The sequence below is a fragment of the Coregonus clupeaformis genome, chromosome 34 (genome assembly GCF_020615455.1).
Source record: "Coregonus clupeaformis isolate EN_2021a chromosome 34, ASM2061545v1, whole genome shotgun sequence".
Lineage (NCBI taxonomy): Eukaryota > Metazoa > Chordata > Actinopteri > Salmoniformes > Salmonidae > Coregonus > Coregonus clupeaformis.
The window spans coordinates 9,026,413-9,047,743 of record NC_059225.1 but is presented as its reverse complement, the minus strand read 5'-3'; the positions used below and the strand labels follow the sequence as shown (position 1 = coordinate 9,047,743).

Here is a 21,331-nt window from a genome sequence, read left to right as displayed (position 1 = left end):
TAAAGGAGGGTGCTAAAATGGTCTCTGAAATGTCCTAATGTCGTCATGTAGCCATCTCGTAAAGTGACACTCCAAAAAAGGAGTTCTAGCAAAGTGTGATGCTGTGCCATGCACCTTGGGTTGTTGCTCCCCTCCTCCCTCATTGATAGCCTGTTGTTACAACAAGCCGTATAGGTCTGAGATACACACCTCCACTTCCAAATACAGATCTTCTAAAATAATCAGACTAATGTATTACAATAGATGGCCCATCTCCATATAGGGCTGATCAAACCTCTTTATAAAGAGTGATGGAGACCAGGGGGAGACAGACCAGGGGGAGACACACGGCACCGGACATCCTGAAGGTAAGCATATAGAGGCAGTCCGCTGAGGAGGGCAAAGATAATCATCATAGGACCTAACACTAGTCATTACCCACATAAAAACTGCTCAGTTGATTGATATTGGTCTTTTGTATTTGTCTATTTCATTCTCAGTAGAGATCCTTTCCAACGTATCCAAGGGGTGACCAACAACAGGTAAGCCTCATAGTCTTCTAAAATAGAGGTTCTACAACACGCATCATTCTGCATAGTAACCATTTGATCTCAATCAGTTTCATGGGGATATGCATTTAAAACGTATTGAGTTATACAGTGTAGTTTCGAAGTAGCCCACAGTGTTGTTTTGAATGATGGAGTGAACGTTTTTTTAGAGCGGATGGTGTTAACAAACTGTAGCATAGTCTAACTGTGTATTTTGCCTAGTGGCGTGCGCTGTTGAGTTTTAGCCACATGACAGAAAAATGCGGTGGTGTTTTTGTCTTACAATAACGTTATACTATGCTATTATATTCGGTTCTGTTATATAGAACACAGTGATCATTACGTGATCTAGCAGACATTGATTTAGCTTTGATCTAACTTTATTAAACGAGCACCATGACCATTCGCCTGAGTAGCCTGTTCGCTGCACGTTAAGTAGAGAACACGCACATGCACAAAACGTGATCCGCACATGCGCAGAAGCTTCTGGAAGCTCCAGATGTTTTAGTGCAGCAGACAAAAAATCCAGAAAAAGTTGGATCTACAGTCACTCCATACATTTTAAAGTTCTATTGGTCTGCCATGATGGTAGAGTGTACTGCTCAAATACAGAACATACATAAAGTGATACTAATTTAGTATCCAATTTTCCAATTTATTTAGGTCTTTGGGGAAAATGTTTGGGACCAACTTTTTAAAATTAATTTAGTTAAGTATTACGGCGAAATCAAAGGGATAATTTACAATTTTTTTTTACATTTACATTTTAGTCATTTAGCAGACGCTCTTATCCAGAGCGACTTACAGTTAGTATGCATTTCAAAACTGGTTCCAGAGTAAAGGGATAGTTACAGATTTAGGCAGTGAGGCCTTTTGTCTACTTCCCCAGTCAGATGAACGTGTGGATACCATTTTTATGTCTCTGCGTTCAGTATGAAGGTTGCTAACTAGCATTAGCAGAATGACTGGAAGTCTATGGGAACAGCTAGCATCCTGTAGACTTCTAGGCTAGCTTAATTTCCATCCCTGTACATACATACATGCTAACCTCCCCTGTTATTGGTAATGGTGAGAGGTTAGCATGTCTTGTGGGTATGATCTTTGACCCTCTGTAACTTTCTCTCTTGACCATTATTCACGATTCATTCAGGATTACCCGTAATCATGGTAGCATCTACATTAATGTAGAAGCGTTTAGAAACATATTATATTCTTATTTACAATAAAAGAGACTGCAAAATGACACAATACATGATTTACCATTAATTTCTATTGAAACACAACCAAAACAAACTGAAAATACATATATCACGTTTGTAGGGTCACAAGCTTGAAGCAGTCATTGCGTGCTAGGAATATGGGACCACTTACTAAACTTTTGACTACCTTATTTATAAGAATCTTTAGAGGTGTCAATAATTTTGACCCCTACCTTTTTGAGGAAAAATATATATCTTTCTCTGTGCAATTGTATTAGTATAAAATAATATAATTTATTTTATACAGTCAAGGGTGTCAATAATTGTGTGCCCCACTGTACGCATTCAATGCTCTGTGCCACAGATTTAAGAATGGGGGACATGTTGATGGCAGAGTTTGGGGGCGGCATTAATTTAAACTTGGTACTGTGTGTAAATTATGTACATACTGTATATATGTATTCAATGCTCTGTTTCTGTCTGCACAGATTTAAGAAATGGGGGACAGTTTGATGGCAGAGTTTGGTGCCGCAGCTTCCTTTCTGCGTAAGTCAGACAAGGAGCGTATGGAATGCCAGACTAGACCCTTTGACATAAAGAGGGAGTGCTATGTGCCTGACCCTGAGGTTGAGTACGTCAAGGCCACAATCACCAGCAGAGACGGGGCTAAAGTCACCGTTGATACTGAGTTTGGAAAGGTAAATATTTTCACTATTAAAATTCTTCTTACGAGATACACTACATGACCAAAAGTATGTGGACACCCATTTCATGAAGTTCCCGACGAACAGTTCTTGTGCTGACGTTGCTTCCAGAGGCAGTTTGGAACTCGGTAGTGAGTGTTGCAACCGAGGACAGATGATTTTTACGAGCTACGTGCTTCAGCACTCGGTGGTCCCGTTCTGTGAGCTTGTGTGGCCTACCACTTCGCGGCTGAGCCGTTGTTGCTCTTAGATGTTTCTACTTCCCAATAATAGCACTTACAGTTGACCGGGGCAGCTCTAGCAGGGCAGAAATTTGACAAACTGACTTGTTGGAAAGGTGGCATCCTATGACGGTGCCACGTTGAAAGTCACTGAGCTCTTCAGTAAGGCCATTCTACTGCCAATGTTTGTCTATGGAGATTGCATGGCTGCGTGCTCAATTTTATTTACCTGTCAGCAACGGGTGTGGCTGAAATAGCCGAATCCACTAATTTGAAGGGGTGTCCACATACTTTTGTATGTATAGTGTATAACAAAGAGCAGAGTCCTGACTTGAGATATTTACCTTTCACGCACATCAGGATGATTTGTGAAAAATCTCAAGTAAGGATTTGTCTCAAAGTAAATACCTCACCAACTTGTAAATGAAACAAAACAATTTTATTTGCTCGTCTTTCAGACTATTACTGTGAAGGAGGACGACGTCCACCCCCAGAACCCGCCAAAGTTCGATAAAATTGAGGACATGGCGATGTTCACCTTCCTGCACGAGCCCGCTGTGCTGTTTAACCTCAAAGAGCGTTACGCAGCCTGGATGATCTACGTAAGTCATGCCTGCTAATATCTCCATTAAATCAAACATTCATTCAAATGAATCAAACTAAATCTGCATCCCCCTCGTCTTCCACAGACCTACTCAGGGCTGTTCTGTGTCACGGTCAACCCCTACAAGTGGCTGCCAGTGTACGATCAGTCTGTTGTCAATGCATACAGAGGCAAGAAGAGGACAGAAGCTCCTCCTCACATCTTCTCCATCTCTGACAATGCCTACCAGTACATGTTGTCAGGTAAAATATCACTTTTCATTTTCATCTACAGAAATCAAATGATATTTGGATAATGACACATTTACTGATACTTCTCTTTCAACAGACAGGGAAAATCAGTCTGTTCTTATCACGTAAGTACATCAACCAAAGGTTATATTGATTTGAGGATATTTAAAATTAAGATACATTTTTGAAACATCAACATTTGTATATCCAATCCCAGTGGAGAATCCGGTGCTGGAAAGACTGTGAACACCAAGAGAGTCATCCAGTACTTTGCCAGTATTGCTGCTGTTAGCGGAAAGAAAAGTGCAGCAGAAGAAAAAAAGGTAAATAGAAAATAGAATGCACTGGTCCTTGACCTTGAGCCTTCTTGGAGGGGCACTTCTAGTGTAAATCTACAGCAGCACCCACGGGGGGCTTGAACTGCCTAGCTCTCCCTGAAGATTCTGCGGTGAGGTAGTGTCCCCATGACAGCAGGTAGGTAGCTTAGTGGTTAAGAGCGTTGTGCCAGTAACCGAAAGGTCGCTGGTTCTAATCCCCGAGCCGACTAGGTGAAAAATCTGTTGATGTGCTCTTGAGCAAGGCACTTAACCCTAATTGCTCCTGTAAGTCGCTCTGGATAAGAACGTCTGCTAAATGACTAAAATATAAATGAGTGACAGAACACAGCCAATCACGGCGCAACTAGGGAAAATGACCAACGCCTACACTCTGTGCTTTCGCTGGCTGCCCCTCCACCACAGAAAGCACTGAGCTAGGCTAAAACATTTTGGACCTGTCTTACTGTTTGTATGCGGCTTTATTAACTCAAGGATTTTTTTTATTGATTTTTTTTACATTGTTTGCAAACTGATATGTAACATGAATTCATGCCAAAATAACATGCAAAATGGGCAAATAAATAAATTAATTAGCTAAACATGTAGGGCTCAAAATAGGTGGGTCTCTGCCCCACATGCCCTGAATGATGGGTCGTCACTGCTAGTTAGTCTGTTGTATGTCATTATTTTACCCACTGGCAACGGCCCACTGGCAACGGCCCACTGCCAATGGCCCACTGGCACATGCAGGTGATGCAAACAACATGACTTTTCCAGGATTTTCATTGCTGACCAAAATGTAGGTATAACTGGGCAAATAACTCACTAACTAGCAATGTGGCTTTGATTATTTTATTTTTTTTACGCATCTCGCGACTGCATGATTGAAAGACCGCTCGTGGCTGTCAATGCAGGCCTACAATATTTATACTTCGATGTGCTCTGCAGAGATTGGGAGAACAACGTGCCATCCGGAGGACACTGATCCAATTCTGATCGGAGCCTAATTGTTTGATATTGTGATTTGTTTCGTGATTTTTTTTACTTGTCCATTTGGACAACTTAAATCTATATTCTTTTTGTCCAACAATTATTCTTTTTTTACTTGCCCCGGGAGAGCGGACAAGCGTTAATGTCGAGCCCTGTGTTCATCATTATCGATCCTAAATTAAACATTCTTCATGGCTGGATGAGCATATGTTGACAACATCAAATTGTATATATAGAGTATTGGTGTTCATTGCTGCATTTTGACACTGTATCGATGTTGGTTTCTAGGGGACCTTGGAGGATCAAATCATCCAGGCCAATCCTGCCCTGGAGGCTTTTGGTAATGCCAAAACCATCAGGAATGACAACTCCTCCCGATTCGTAAGTTTGGTCTTTGTTCGCAGTCAAATACCATTCAAATCTTATCATAAATGTTCATCTTATCTGTTACCTTCTCGATTTGAATTTCATTAGGATAAGAATTTTATTAAGATCCCCATTAGTGGATGTCATGACGTCAGCTAATCTTCCTCGGTCCATCAGCTAATCTTCCCTTTTGGGACTGTATGTGTGCAACAGACCTGGGTTTAAATAGTATTTGTTTTATTTCAAATACTTTCAGTGTTTGATTGAGCCTACAAGATAGGTGGGATTTAAACTTCCATTAGACCGTTCAAGCACACCTAAGGTATTCAAAAAGAAAACAAATACTACTTGAACCCAGATCTGGTGTGCTCATTCATTTCTGCTTTGACAATAACTTACAGGGTAAATTCATCCGAATTCATTTTGGAGTCAGTGGGAAGCTTTCGTCTGCTGACATTGAGACTTGTGAGTACAATACAACATTTTCTCAGGCTTGAACAGATCTCTTTGACAGGAAACACATTAATACCAAAAGCACTTTTCCATACTGATCAGATCTTCTGGAGAAGTCACGTGTAACTTTCCAGCTCAAGGCTGAGAGAGACTATCACATCTTCTACCAGATCCTGTCCCAAAAGAAACCAGAACTGCTGGGTGAGTATTAAATCATCAAACTGTGTACTGAGCGGGGTTGAGGTCTAATTCTGAATTCAACTGAGAATTTTGGATGAATTCCAATTCAATTCTTATGGTGCAGCCAACGCAGGAAGTTACCCCCCCATTCCCCACTCATCGTGATTTATGCTGTAACATTTCCTTTGTCCATGAGAAAGTTGCAATAATTTAAATACCATTTCAGCACACAACATAAACATTTGATGCACGAAAAACTATCTCCAGCTGCAGTTTTTCTAAACTTGATTAGGACTAATTTGTCATCCTGTCTATGTATAATATTACTGTTGTTTTGTTATTTTTGTACAATGCCAATGTTCCTAATAGTATATTATGTTATGGCTTATACCAAAGCCTGAACACAAATTAAACTGTGCTGTTCAATTCATTTCAGAGATGCTACTCATCACCAGCAATCCCTATGACTACGCCTTCATCTCCCAAGGAGAGATTACAGTAACTTCCATTAATGATTCAGATGAGCTAATGGCTACTGATGTGAGTAAAATATGTTCATATACACTGAGTGTCAAATCATTAGGAACACCTTCCTGATATTGAGTTCTATCCCCTTTTGCCTTCAGAACAGCCTCAATTCGTTAAAGGATGGACTCGTCAAGGTGTCTTTAAGCATTCCACAGGGATGCTGGCTCATGTTGAATCCAATGCTTCTGACAGGTGTGTCAATTTGGCTGAATGTCCTTTTGGTGGTGGACTATTCTTGATACACACTGAAAACAGCTGAGCGTGAAAAACCCAGCAGCAATTGAAGTTCTTGACACGCTCAAACCGGTGTGCCTGGCACCTACTGCCATACCCCGTTCAAAGGCACTTACATAATTTGTCTTGCCCATTCACCCTCATACACGATCCATGTCTCAATTGTATCAAGGCTTAAAAATCCTTCTTTAACCGGTCTCTTCCCCTTCATCGACACTGCTTGAAGGTGACATTAATAAGGGATGACAGCTTTCACTGAACTCATCTGGTCAGTCTATTTCACAGAAAGAGCAGGTATTCCTAATGTTTTGTACACTCAGTGTATATGCGATAATATTCCACTTGTATCCGATTCTTTCTCCAATTCAAAACAATGACCTTTATTTCGGAACTAGGATGCATTTGATGTGCTGGGCTTCTCCCAAGAGGAGAAGAATGGCATTTATAAGCTGACTGGTGCCATCATGCACTATGGCAACATGAAGTTCAAGAACAAGCAGAGGGAGGAGCAAGCAGAGGCAGACGGCACTGAGGGTGAGCACTGAGCATTTAAAACCTCTCACTTTAACATACAGTAATCTCTGAAAAATCTGACGGTCACAATGCCTCCTCCAACCATAAAACTTTGCCTTTCCAGATATTGACAAAGCCGCATATCTGATGTGCCTGAACTCTGCTGACCTGGTCAAGGGGCTGTGTCACCCAAGGGTCAAAGTAGGAAATGAGTGGGTCACCAAAGGTCAGAGTGTCGACCAGGTGAGTCTCAAAAAAGTTGGACATTTCCAGGAGATAATAATTTTGAGCATAAAACTTCTGTTTAGAGTTGCTAGTATCTTCATGCCTGTGATTCCCTATTGACGATGCTTTTTAGTCCAGGATAATGCCTGATCTGTGTCTGGGAAACTGTCCCTATGTTGAGTCAATGTTTGAGTAAATTATTTTCTCAATATTTTGTAGGTGTACTACTCCATTGGTGCACTGGCAAAGAAAATTTACGAGAACATGTTCCTCTGGATGGTGATAAGAATCAACCTTTCGCTGGACACTAAGAACGCTCGCCAGCACTTCATTGGTGTGCTGGACATTGCTGGCTTTGAGATCTTCGATGTGAGTGTTTGATGTAAATTTGATAAAAAGGCCATATCATAAAACGATTAATCTAAAACATTACAGCTGACAAAATAATGTAACTGTGAACTTCTTTTTCAGTTCAACACCTTTGAGCAGCTGTGCATCAACTTCACTAATGAGAAGCTGCAGCAGTTCTTCAACCACCACATGTTCGTGCTGGAGCAGGAGGAGTACAAGAAAGAGGGCATCGTCTGGGAGTTCATTGACTTCGGCATGGACTTGGCTGCCTGCATTGACCTCATTGAAAGGGTTGGTGTCTTCAGTTTCACAGTAGTTTAATTTATATGATTGAATCTTTGAGATTTCAAACATTACAAGGACAATCTTCCTAAATGTGCAACAACAAATTATTCTGATATTTATTCACTATGCTTTTCCCTTAGTATTAATTTATTTTCATTCATTTTCCCTTTTAGCCCATGGGTATCATGTCCATCCTTGAAGAGGAGTGCATGTTCCCCAAGGCCAGTGATTCTACATTCAAAGCTAAGCTGTATGACACCCATCTGGGCAAAAATGCATGCTTCCAGAAGCCTAGGATTATTAAGGGTAGACCAGAGGCCCATTTCTCCCTGGTTCACTATGCTGGCACTGTTGATTACAACATTGGTAACTGGCTGGTGAAGAACAAGGACCCGCTGAATGAGACTGTGGTCGGACTGTTCCAGAAGTCAAGTCTTAAGTTCCTGGCCAACCTCTTTGTGGGCTATGCTGGTGCAGAAGGAGGTACTATGTGTTTCTATCTGCAAAGACTAAAAAAACAATAAAATAAATACAAAAGTACATGACAGTAGTAATAATAGTATATTTGAATTATTTCATTATCATACAGCTGCTGAAGAAAAAGCAGCTGGAGGAAAGAAGAAGAAAGGTTCTTCCTTCCAGACTGTGTCTGCTTTGCACAGGGTAAATCAGACTTCAAATCAATATACTTCTGATGTTTTCAAACGGCAGAAAATAACAAATGTATTATATTTGCGCTACATTTGAAATGCCAGTATGTTGTGGATTGGCATGTTAGCATTAAATGCCGTTGTGACTCGTGAGGTACTGGGAGAGTCATTCATTGATGGAAAATTCTACATTTGTCATACTCACAGGAGAACTTGGGTAAACTCATGACCAACTTGAGGTCTACTCACCCCCACTTTGTGCGTTGCCTCATCCCCAACGAGACCAAGACTCCTGGGGCCATGGAAAATCCTCTGGTCATGCACCAGCTGCGCTGTAACGGTGTGCTGGAAGGCATCAGGATCTGCAGAAAGGGCTTCCCCAACAGGATCCTGTATGCTGACTTCAAACAAAGGTACAAATTATTATGCATTTCCTTTCCAAAATAAATTCAACTGTTTACCTATTCAGGTGTTCCATTATTGAAGATAATTGCTTTCTGATTTAAATTCAGATACCGCATCCTCAATCCAAATGCTATCCCTGAGGGTCAGTTCATGGACAACATGAAGGCAGCAGAAAAACTGCTGGGCTCTCTGGACATTGACCACACCCAGTACAGATTAGGACATACTAAGGTAAGTTCTCTAAATAGATGAAAAGCAATAAGACTTGTTGGACCAGCAGCAATTACGGGGTCCAAGCAGTATATTACTACTACACCACCATCAGGTTAACCTGAGCAATGCCTCTTGAAATAACTGCTGATATACTACTGAGCATGATTACTACATATCATCTGTCTCTAGGGGAAATGGATCAAGTCAAGAGATACAAATATATACTTGGTGTAGCGTCACCATGAAGTAGATCCAGATATGGATCTACATGTAAGATATTAAAAGCATTGTGCACATACTGTTTGAGATAGACCTTGCCAAATGTTTTAACTCTTGGTCAAACATGCTGGGTCTAAAGTTGTCAAATCAATTTCTCATTCCAGGGCCACCTTGTGGTCAATGTGTGCCTTTTTCGCACAGAGGCAAGAAATCAACAATCTAAACATGACACTATAAACATGGGGGATGAGATAACACATTCAAGTTATTTATAGTCAACTGGCAGAAAAATACAATCCTACCGAAGACGATCCAACCACCACATTATGGCCTTTGTGTATCATTAGGTGTTCTTCAAGGCTGGTCTCCTGGGTACCCTTGAGGAGATGAGAGATGACCGTCTCGCTCTTATCATCACTGGCCTCCAGGCCCGATCACGTGGTCTACTTGCCAGAATTGAGTACCAGAAAATTGTTGAACGCAGGTTGGAATAAGAATAAATACAACTTTTGCAGACAATATGGTGGAGGTGGAAAAGGTATAACAAGATAATTGTATTCAATGTCACAGGGATGCCTTGCTTGTGATCCAATGGAACATTCGTGCCTTCATGGGTGTCAAGAATTGGCCCTGGATGAAGATGTACTTCAAGATTAAACCTCTGTTGAAGACAGCAGAGACTGAGAAGGAGATGGCCAACATGAAGGAAGAATTCCTGAAGCTTAAAGAGGCTTATGCTAAAACTGAAGCCCGTAGAAAGGAGCTAGAAGAGAAGATGGTCTCCCTTATCCAAGAGAAGAATGACTTGCAGCTCGCTGTCCAAACTGTGAGTAACTTTAACTACACTACAGTTACTTTAATGCACTCACATCCTTTTTCAAAATGTCCTTAGCTAACTAGAGAAATTGAAAAACAGAGAGAGAAGAGATATGATTTGCTAAATAGGTATGTACAATCAGTGGAGCATTTGTAGTGTCCAAATATTTTGCCACCAAACAAACTTCTGAGCTTTGGAGAATTCTATATACTTACAATATATTGACACATTGACAGTCAGAAGACACTATTGGTGATGCTGAAGAGAGATGCGAGGGTCTGATCAAGAGCAAAATCCAGCTTGAGGCCAAAGCCAAAGAGCTGACAGAAAGACTGGAGGATGAGGAGGAGATGAATTCAGAGCTGACTGCTAAGAAGAGGAAGCTGGAAGATGAGTGCTCAGAACTCAAGAAGGACATTGACGATCTGGAGCTCACTCTGGCTAAAGTGGAGAAGGAGAAGCATGCCACAGAGAACAAGGTAAAAGTTTTTCTTCATTCTTGTATTGTTAAAACTCCAATTGATTGGTTTGGATGAAAGCGTAATGACATTGTTCTGTTTCCTTAGGTTAAAAACCTGACTGAAGAGATGGCAGCTCTAGACGAAATCATTGCCAAGCTGACCAAGGAGAAGAAGGCTCTGCAGGAGGCTCATCAGCAAACGTTGGATGACCTTCAGAGTGAGGAGGATAAGGTCAACACGCTGACCAAGGCCAAAGCCAAACTGGAACAGCAAGTTGATGATGTGAGTACCAAACAGGAAATCATAAAAATAGCAAAAAAATAAGTACTATCCTAAAATAGGCTACAGTACAATATTGTTTAATATATCCTTTATCAGCTGGAAGGGTCTCTGGAGCAAGAGAAGAAGGTGAGGATGGACCTTGAGAGAGCCAAGAGAAAGCTGGAAGGAGACTTGAAGTTGACCCAGGAGAGCCTAATGGACCTGGAGAACGACAAGCAACAGATGGAGGAAAGAATGAAGAAGTAAGATCACAGATCAAAAAAATGCTTATAGAGTATTATTCAGTAGAAAACGCTTGCTAAAAATGTATGTTCTTCTCAATAGGAAGGACTTTGAGATGAGCCAACTCAACAGCAAGATTGAGGATGAGCAGGCCTTGGGTGCCCAGCTTCAGAAAAAACTCAAGGAACTGCAGGTATTTCAATAGCATTGTTGAAAAGGGAATATTTCGATTACACTTGGAGAGGTGTAAAGTAATGAATTACTACTCTCGTTAATGTAATTGAGTAGCTTTCAAAGTCAGTAATTTTATTCTAGTTGAGTAAATGTTGTGTAACAGTACTTCAACTTGAGTAGGATATTTCAGTAATCCTTACACCCCTGACTTTAATTGCTTTGAATGTTTCATTTATTTTCAAATGTTAATAGTATATATTTGACAAATCCTTAGTTCTTTTACATACAGATTTGCCTTGTCGCAACTCATAAAATAAATTAACTTAGATCCTACTGTACATTCATTTCCTCTAGTACTCTTTCAATTTAATACATGGAAAACATTCAGATAACCTTAGCAAAATTAGGTAATTATCAAGCTCAATGTTTCTATATTAAAAGTAACTCAATTACTTTTACACAGAGTACTTTTTAAATTATCTACTGTTTACTTTTACTTAGTAGTTTTATTTTTACACCAGTAAGTTTACTTCTACTTGATATTTCAGTACTCTTTCCACCATTGTACACTTGTTCTGTTCTTACCAGAAAATCTGAATTCCCTCCATTTCAGGCCCGCATTGAGGAGTTGGAGGAAGAGCTGGAGGCTGAGAGAGCTGCCCGTGCCAAGGTGGAGAAACAGAGGGCAGACTTGGCCAGAGAGCTGGAGGAGATCAGTGAGAGACTGGAGGAGGCAGGTGGAGCCACTGCTGCCCAGATTGAGATGAACAAGAAGAGGGAGGCTGAGTTCCAGAAGGTGCGCAGAGACCTTGAAGAGGCTACTCTGCAGCATGAGGCTACAGCTGCCTCTCTGAGGAAGAAAAATGCTGACAGTGTGGCTGACCTGGGAGAGCAGATTGACAACCTTCAGAGAGTGAAGCAGAAGCTGGAGAAGGAGAAGAGTGAGCTCAAGCTGGAGCTGGATGATGTGGTCTCCAACATGGAGCAGATTGTCAAGTCCAAAGTATGTGGTATCATTGAGCAATCATAACATGTGTTATCTGTACAGGATTTTTAAAGATGGAATCTAGTGATGGTGTTCCGTCATTCAAAAAACAAATCTGTTTTTAGACAAACTTGGAGAAAATGTGCCGCACTCTAGAGGACCAGATGAGTGAATACAGGACGAAAGCTGAGGAAGGACAGCGATCCATCAATGATTTCACCATGCAGAAAGCAAAGCTTCAAACTGAGAATGGTATATTAACTAAAAACCTGGACATTCACATGAACAGCCACAATGAATAACCACAATAAATAATATAATTTAAATTAATTTGAATTGTATTAAAACAGGTGAACTTGCCAGACAGCTGGAGGAGAAGGACTCTCTGGTCTCCCAACTGACCAGAGGTAAGCAGTCCAACGTTCAGCAGATTGAAGACCTCAAGAGACAACTGGAGGAGGAAGTCAAGGTATTTATACAAAAAAATGCAGTGTCCATAATCAACTTTATTTATCCTCTGGCATAATTACAGATAATCTTTTTAATGTCCTTACCAGGCAAAGAACGCACTTGCCCATGCGGTGCAGTCTGCTCGCCATGACTCAGACCTGCTCCGGGAGCAGTATGAGGAGGAGCAGGAGGCCAAGGCTGAGCTGCAGCGTGGCATGTCCAAGGCCAACGCTGAGGTGGCCCAGTGGAGAACCAAGTATGAAACTGATGCCATCCAGAAGACTGAGGAGCTTGAAGACGCAAAGTAAGGATGTTTTCTTCCTTTTAAGGCTATTCAACCTTGGCTGAATTAGTGACACACAAAAGTACATGATGAATGATACATGGATTACCTGATTTACAGTTCATTCGGAAAGTATTCAGACCCCTTGACTTTTTCCACATTTTGTTACGTTACAGCCTTATTCTAAAATGGATTAAATTGGGTTTTTTTCTCCTCATCAATCTACACACAATACCCCATAATTCCAAAGCAAAAACAGGATTTTTAAATGCACTGTACAATCATTAAATATCAGACAGAAAAAAGGCAGCTGTTCTTAAATGTGTTTCTCATCTATGTCAATCTAGGAAGAAGCTGGCTCAGCGTCTGCAGGATGCAGAGGAAGCTGTGGAAGCTGTTAACGCTAAATGCTCCTCCCTGGAAAAGACTAAACACCGACTCCAGAATGAGATTGAAGATCTCATGGTGGATGTGGAGAGATCCAATGCAGCTGCTGCCGCTCTGGACAAAAAGCAAAGGAACTTCGACAAGGTAAGAAAATAAATGGTATACACAAGTCCTATTAGCCTTCATTATAGTACATGGTAGGGGCATCAGGTAGCCTAGTGGTTAGAGAAGCGGGCCAGTAACCTCAGACGGGAAAACCTTGTGTAGAGTGAGCCGGCAACCGGAGGGTTGCTGACATCCTCCTACCATCACCTGCAGTTGTGCCCTTGAGCAAGGGAGCTGCACAGCGGCTGACACTTTGCTTTCAGCCCGTATGTCTCGGGGGCTTGGGTTGTGAGCATCCTTCTTCTGTAAGCTAATGGACAATAAAGTACATCTTATCCTAATCATATACTGTATTGAAACCACTTACGTTTCCAGGTCCTAGCTGAGTGGAAGCAGAAGTTTGAAGAGGCTCAGACTGAGCTGGAGAGCTCCCAGAAAGAGGCCAGATCTCTCAGCACTGAACTCTTCAAACTCAAAAACTCTTACGAGGAATCTCTGGATCATCTGGAGACCATGAAGAGGGAGAACAAGAACCTCCAAGGTCAGAGCATATGCATTATTGGACTATAGAACTTAGTCCAGGGGTTCCCTATGCCACGCCGGCATAGGAGGTGCCCACGTTTCGTGGGGGGAACACGGGACCTTCCTTGAGTTGAGGGGCACAATTCACGATTGTTATACTGATCTAAAACGACGCATACATCCGCGATGCTTTATGCAAAAAAAAACAAGCAGTAAACTGCCAAAATTAAGACGCAACTGATGCACATGGGAATATATTTGGTTTGGCTCTATGACATTCAGAAGCTGAGTTAAGGCCTTCTAAAGTCGAGGGGTCAAAGAAATTTGACTTTGCTTGGGAAGTCATCTTATACAATGTGTGACTGTAGCTATCAATTGATCTATTCACTTTCTGTTAAAGGGAATATGTATAATTAAATTGAGTTCACGTAAATGATCATAATACAACATATTTGGTAGCAGAATAACATTGGGGAAATGTATTTTCCTTATCCATTCTTCTTCTTCTTCTTCTTCTTCTTGATATCACTAAATAGCATGACTTAGTCAATTAAAGATTGATATGTTATAGAAAAAGGTGGGGGGGTGGAAATACAATAAAAAATAGAGATAAAAAAATATTCTGATGTACAATAAAATAATTCCACAGAGGAAATTTCTGACCTGACTGAGCAACTTGGTGAAGGAGGAAAGAGCATCCATGAGCTGGAGAAGATCCGTAAACAGCTGGAGCAGGAGAAGGCTGAGATACAGTCTGCTCTAGAGGAAGCTGAGGTGAGAATAGAAAACATTTACTGATAGTGAAAGTACCAGAATTTAATTAGAAGATTTTACAAAGTATGGGTGGCTTTGTTTTCATAGGGCTCCCTAGAACATGAAGAGGGTAAGATCCTGAGAGCACAGCTGGAGTTCAACCAGGTCAAAGCTGATATTGAACGGAAACTGGTGGAGAAGGATGAGGAGATGGAGATGAATAAGAGGAACCAGCAGAGAGTGGTGGATACCCTGCAAAGCTCCCTGGAGTCAGAGACTCGCAGTAGGAACGAAGCTCTCAGGCTGAAGAAGAAGATGGAGGGAGATCTCAATGAGATGGAGATCCAGCTCAGCCAGGCCAACAGGCAGGCAGCAGAGGCCCAGAAGCAACTTAAGGGTCTCCATTCCCATCTGAAGGTAATACTTCCACACCATTGAATTAAAAACATTGCTTGTGCCATCACAAAAAGCCAAACCACACTGTGAAACAATGAAAGAAATATAGTAAAATCAATTCTCTCTACAGGATTCTCAAATGCAGCTGGATGATGCTCTTCGTGGCAGTGATGACCTGAAGGAGAACATTGCCATTGTGGAGAGACGCAACAACCTGATGCAGGCTGAACTGGATGAGCTGAGAGCTATGGTGGAGCAGACTGAGAGAGGCCGCAAACTGGCTGAGCAGGAACTGCTGGATGTTAGTGAGAGAGTTCAGCTGCTACACTCACAGGTAAGACGGTAATAGATAACAATTAGTGTTCTACTTAAAAGTCTGCTACTTGAGGTATGTAGAGGTAATATAACAGTAATTTGTCATATACATGTGTAGAACACCAGCCTGTTGAGCCAGAAGAAGAAGCTGGAGGGTGACACATCCCAGCTTCAGAATGAAGTGGAGGAGGCTGTGCAGGAGTGCAGAAACGCTGAGGAAAAGGCCAAGAAGGCCATTACTGATGCTGCCATGATGGCAGAGGAGCTGAAGAAGGAGCAGGACACCAGTGCTCACCTGGAGCGCATGAAGAAGAACATGGAGCAGACCATCAAGGACCTGCAGCACCGCCTGGATGAAGCTGAACAAATCGCCATGAAAGGTGGCAAGAAGCAGATCCAGAAGCTGGAGTCCAGAGTAAGGCCCAGCTACATTATCTTCTATTCATTCTAAATTATTTTTCATATTTCTAGTCATATTTCTAGCTTTAATATTAAAAGCAGTGGTAACTAACATCGTAATTGGAAATAATGTGTTAACATCCATCATGTCTTTCTAGGTGAGGGAGCTAGAGAGTGAATTGGAAATGGAGCAAAGGAGGAGCGGTGATTCTGTGAAAGGAGTCCGTAAATATGAGAGACGCATCAAGGAGCTCACCTACCAGGTACATCATATATTTTAATTTAACAGTGCACTGTTAACATGCTAAGAATCAAATGTAAGATACATTACAATTTTTTCCCTTTCTTTTTGGGTACAGACTGAGGAAGACCGTAAGAATTTGTCCCGTCTTCAGGACCTGGTGGACAAACTGCAGCTGAAGGTCAAATCCTACAAGAGAACTTCAGAGGAGGCTGTAAGTAGAAAATATTCCATCATCCAACTGATGCATCTGTAATTCTCTAGTTGTTGTGTTTGCTAAAAACTGAAATCATACTTAAAACATTTCACAGGAGGAACAAGCCAATTCTAATTTGGGCAAGTTACGCAAGATTCAGCATGAACTGGATGAAGCAGAGGAGAGGGCTGATATTGCTGAGTCTCAGGTCAACAAGATGAGAGCCAAGAGTCGTGATTCCGGCTCCAAGGTCAGTAAAGTTACTTTTTCAAGAGTCCAAAAGGATAATTTGCAGACTTCCCATGTAGATGGCAAAAAACTCAACATGGAATAGCTTAAAGGCATATTACATGAAATAGCATAACATTATAATTATAATATTAATAATAATAATTAATAAATAATATTAATATTATCGTTATCTCTTTTCCTTTTGTTGTTGTTGAGGAGTTCCCCTTTAATTTCATTTAACCCTAGAATTGTTTTAGATTACTCCTTGAATTTGTGCCGCAAACAGGTTTTAACAATTTTCTGCAATACATCCTGTAGTTGAAGAGCTAAAAATTAGGGCCCTATAAAAACCAGGAAGCGGAGGGCGCGGACGGAATCACGGAATCCAGACATTAAAACAGAATTCAACAATGCATTGAACTTAGTAGGAAATAAACTAAATGTATTTTCCCAAGATGATCATAATACATTAACAAAATGCATCAGTGATTCGTATTTCCTTAATCTTTCTGTTGAGGTAACGCAGGAATGCCCCTGTCTTTGTGTGCGCGTTTGTCTACCATTTTGTGTAGCCGTTAGCGATGATGCTAATGATGATAACCGTCTTCCGGTAGATGGAAAGGCTTTCACAAAAACCTTCTAAATTAAATGTTAACTACAAAGTATGCCTACCTGGTATCATGATATCATGATTATTTGCATCAATCCAGTGGCGATTTGTTTAGCAAACTCTGCAATTATATGTGTGCTACAGAAACACCGCTAACCAAACAAGTCTCTTGCCGGTGCCCAGTTGAACACGCAAAAATGTATTAGATTTTTCCCAGACCTCAAAAGTGGTCTCCTGATGTGGTTAAAGCATTGTTGTGGACTTAAAACATCCAATTGAGATGTTTCTCTATAACAAATGTGTAATTTTGAGAGCAAAAACCTGAAAGAACAGGGGGAAAAACAGAAACCTGGAAAGACAAAATGGAAAAAACATAATTTGGGAAAAAACGGAATTAGGCAAAAAATATAACAGATTGTATAATTTTTTTGTGTCCATTGAATTCTTAAATTGGACATTATTGCTCCAATAAATGTTTTGTAAACTCTTGAGTGTATTACACAGTAACGTGAATCAGGTACTTGTTTCGTATCTGTATAGGGACAGCATGATGTTCATAGTGTATTCCATACCAGCAGGGGTTGCGTTAATGCAGAATTCTGCAATTTTCCACACAGAAAAATAGGCTAAAACGCATAACAAATATCTTGGCTGCATTTTGTAAACGCAGATCTATAATGCTTCTTTATTGTCATTTCTGCTCGGCTTCTGACTAATGTTGTGCTTCAGTTGCACTTCTCCACTCAGATGAGAAATCTTTGCTCTTGTCATCAGACCAATCAGCACTCTGACTGATGTGTAGCTACTTTTCTCCGATACTTTTCTCCGTGTACTTTACTCTCATAAAATGTAAGATTAACTTCAAGCAAAACATTAGGAAATATAGTTGGCTACATTCTTTCTACGATAAACATGAGAAATATGATGGCCATGCATCGTTTTAGCAAAAAAAATACCTTGCTTTTTCAGTGAAAGCCAATTTACTTGTTTAGCTGCTGCCCAAAATAGCATTGCACTTCTGTTGTCATCTGATGAAAATGAAGCTATTTTCTGTTGAATGTGTAGCACTAATGTATTTTGTGTGAAGGAAAACTATAGTTGCATGCCCCTGATCATTCTACTGAAGAAGAAAAAAACCTGTGCACTTCCAATATAAAATGCAAAACTAAATGGTTTAAAAAATATTTTTTGATGGTCTGCGTTTTGAAAATGCAGATTTCTAAAAGCTGACACAAACCCTTCACCATAATATACATACTGTACATACCTGTTTAAGTTTCCCACCATATCATTTTAAGGACACAGTAAATGGCAGTATAAAATGTTTTCCAGTACACAGTAAACATTTTCTCATGATGAATCCATCTTCTCTGTCACAGAAAGGAAAGGATGAGGAGTGAGGTCAAGAGTTGTGATACCCGCTCCCAGGTCAGTTCTTCTAATCAAATTCATTATATTGGTTATAATTTGCAAATTCCCTCATGTCAACTATGTCAACAGCTTCTACCTCAATAGCTTTGTAAGTATTTGATGTCAAACAGCTATACTATCATTCATATTATATATTTTTATATTCACTGAGTGTACAAAACATTAGGAACACCTGCACTTTCCATGACATAGACTAACCAGGTGAAAGCATGATCCCTTATCCATGTCACTTATTAAATCCACTTCATTCAGTGTAGATGAAGGGGAGGAGACAGGTTAAAGAAGGTTTTTTAAGCCTTGAGACATGGATTGTGTATGTGTGCCATTCAGAGGTTGAATGGACAAGACAAAAGATTGAAGTGCCTTTGAACGGGGTATGGTAGTAGGTGCCAGGCGCACCAGTTTGAGTTTGTCAAGAACTGCAACACTGCTGGGGTTTTTCACGCTCAACAGTTTCCTGTGTGTATCAAGAATGGTCCACCACCCAAAGGACATCCAGCCAACTTGTCACAACTGTGGGAAGTATTGGAGTCAACATGGTCCAGCATCCTTGTGGAACGCTTTCAACACCTTGTAGAGTCCATGCCCCTCCTATTGATCATGTTCTGAGAGCAAAAGGGGGTGCAACTCAATATTAGGAAGTGTTCCTAATGTTTTATACACTACAGTACAAGACAGAATCAACTATGAATTGGATTATTGTTCACTTGTAACTATTTTTTAAACATTATTTCAAAAGCATAATGGTTATTTCTTGTAAGATTTGGTTGTAAGATTTAAACATAATGACTCCTTTAAATGAAGAACAGTATTTTAATAATAACGTGTTCAGAAGTTAATGTTCTCAACGTTTATCTATCTTCTTTGTCACAGAAAGGACATGATGAAGAGTGAAGCTCTCGGATGGACCTTTCTGAACATCTCCTGACTGTAGTGATTTAGTTTTCTATATTCTCCATGTAACATGAGCAGAATAAAGAATGAAGTCAAGTTAAAATAGCCCCTCTGTGTTTTGCTTGTAACATGTTACCTGTATGCCAAAGTTTTTCCATGTCTGGTATAGACATCTATCTGGGTTGGTGTTGATTCCATTATGAACATAAATTCCATTACGAACAGGACATTTTGATAATATAGTTCCGATATGTTCCATAATCTAATTTGGTTATTTACCTCAAATTGACTTCTAATCACATGGCCCAGTGGCATGCTGGACAGAAACTGACTTACCCACTAGCAATTGCATTATATCAAAATTGTTTATCTATTGACATACCTACTGAAAGGGATCTTTCATAATGTCAGTGCTGTGATTATTAGCTTTCCTTAAGGGCATAATTGGCAGTTAAGAATAGAATCACTTTATTTTCCCTGAAGGAACTTCAGTTGTTGCACGTCGGATAAGATCTAAAAATACAGTAAACATCTAACAGACGTCGGTAACAGCCATACATATGCCGGTACAAAACTGTTAGTGGCTCTCTTGGTTTTGAGAGGCAAAGACCTGAGTTTGCGCACTTATGGCAGTACTGCATTTACATTTTAGTCATTTGGCAGACGCTCTTATCCAGAGCGACTTACATGAGCAATTAGGGTTAAGTGCCTTGCTCAAGGGCACATCGACAGATTTTTCACCTAATCGGCTCGGGGATTAGAACCAAGGACTTTTCGGTTACTGGCACAACGCTCTTAACCACTAAGCTACCTGCATATTGATTATTCAGTGGATGTTGTTCGATCCAAAGCAGTTTCCACTCTTTGTATATGTCTTGGAGAGCCTTTACCCCCTACAATCTCTCCACTGACCTGCACAGCTCTCTATAGGTTATTCTGACTTGCCCATGTGAGCGAGCCAAACCAGACAACTACACTCACCTCCAGATGTATTGGGACAGTGAAGCTAAAATAAAAATATACTCATGAGATAAGATTTGCTTTATTGCCCATGAATTTACAGAGAATGGAAATGTGTCTTTATGCTCATAACAATGACTTCTTGCATACTAAACGGAGTCATGTAGGACACTGATGATTGATCACCCAGAGTGAGAAATTCCACCAGCCAGCGCCAAGATATAAATGTTTTAGGGGTGTGCATCTTTCCCTTTCAAGACAATTCGATTAGTGTCGCACCGCATACCGAAACTTGTATAATTTTTCGATAATAGAACATGAAAAAGTAACTTTCGATACTTCTGTCAAATGTGTCTCACAGATCAACTCTGTCTATTAGCGCAGCCGATGTCCCCCTTATAGCACGAAAGCACCGTGCCACATTTGAATAATGTGACACGGCATGTAGAAATTTTGAAACTGTTCACTACTGTTCGCAAAACAATGTCCATACAGGCTAGAACACTTTACAATGCAAGAAGATGCCGGTAGCTTCCAGCTTTGTAGGCTAACTTGTCTTGCTAGCTTACAGATGAAGCTATCATCAATTCACTCCCCTTGTACTTTGTTTATGATAACATGCAAAATATGGATTACTTTTATACTATTCCAGGTATTCCTTAAAGAGGTAGGGTTTCAAGTGTCTCCGGAAGGTGGTCTGTGACTCCGCTGTCCTGGCGTCGTGGGGGAGCTTGTTCCACTATTGGGGTGCCAGAGCAGCGAATAGCTTTGACTGGGCTGAGCGGGAACTGTGCTTCCGTAGA

General features: G+C 40.7%; 1 protein-coding gene across 1 annotated transcript; it reads left to right on the top strand.

Annotated features, from left to right (window-relative positions):
- Nucleotides 1-317: 317 nt before the first annotated feature.
- LOC121549717 (myosin-7-like) lies at nucleotides 318-19,665 on the top strand. The gene is made up of 40 exons (XM_041861561.1): nucleotides 318-347; nucleotides 480-521; nucleotides 2,215-2,424; nucleotides 3,110-3,253; nucleotides 3,341-3,497; nucleotides 3,583-3,610; nucleotides 3,703-3,808; nucleotides 5,081-5,173; nucleotides 5,560-5,623; nucleotides 5,714-5,812; nucleotides 6,228-6,331; nucleotides 6,949-7,087; nucleotides 7,191-7,309; nucleotides 7,511-7,660; nucleotides 7,763-7,933; nucleotides 8,101-8,410; nucleotides 8,517-8,590; nucleotides 8,785-8,990; nucleotides 9,090-9,213; nucleotides 9,762-9,898; nucleotides 9,985-10,240; nucleotides 10,468-10,710; nucleotides 10,798-10,974; nucleotides 11,071-11,216; nucleotides 11,299-11,389; nucleotides 11,984-12,373; nucleotides 12,481-12,607; nucleotides 12,706-12,824; nucleotides 12,913-13,109; nucleotides 13,436-13,619; nucleotides 13,956-14,121; nucleotides 14,752-14,876; nucleotides 14,964-15,272; nucleotides 15,382-15,585; nucleotides 15,685-15,981; nucleotides 16,124-16,228; nucleotides 16,325-16,420; nucleotides 16,518-16,652; nucleotides 18,623-18,671; nucleotides 19,548-19,665. The coding sequence occupies exons 3-39, from the start codon at nucleotides 2,224-2,226 to the stop codon at nucleotides 18,641-18,643; spliced, it is 5,814 nt and encodes a 1,937-aa protein (XP_041717495.1). The 5' UTR covers nucleotides 318-347; nucleotides 480-521; nucleotides 2,215-2,223; the 3' UTR covers nucleotides 18,644-18,671; nucleotides 19,548-19,665.
- Nucleotides 19,666-21,331: the final 1,666 nt, after the last annotated feature.

Coding starts and splice junctions, on each gene's coding strand:
- LOC121549717 (XM_041861561.1), top strand. CDS start 2,224: ATGGGGGACAGTTTGATGGCAGAGTTTGGTGCCGCAGCTTCCTTTCTG. Junction 2,425..3,109: donor TTGATACTGAGTTTGGAAAG/GTAAATATTTTC, acceptor CTCGTCTTTCAG/ACTATTACTGTGAAGGAGGA. Junction 3,498..3,582: donor CTACCAGTACATGTTGTCAG/GTAAAATATCAC, acceptor CTCTTTCAACAG/ACAGGGAAAATCAGTCTGTT.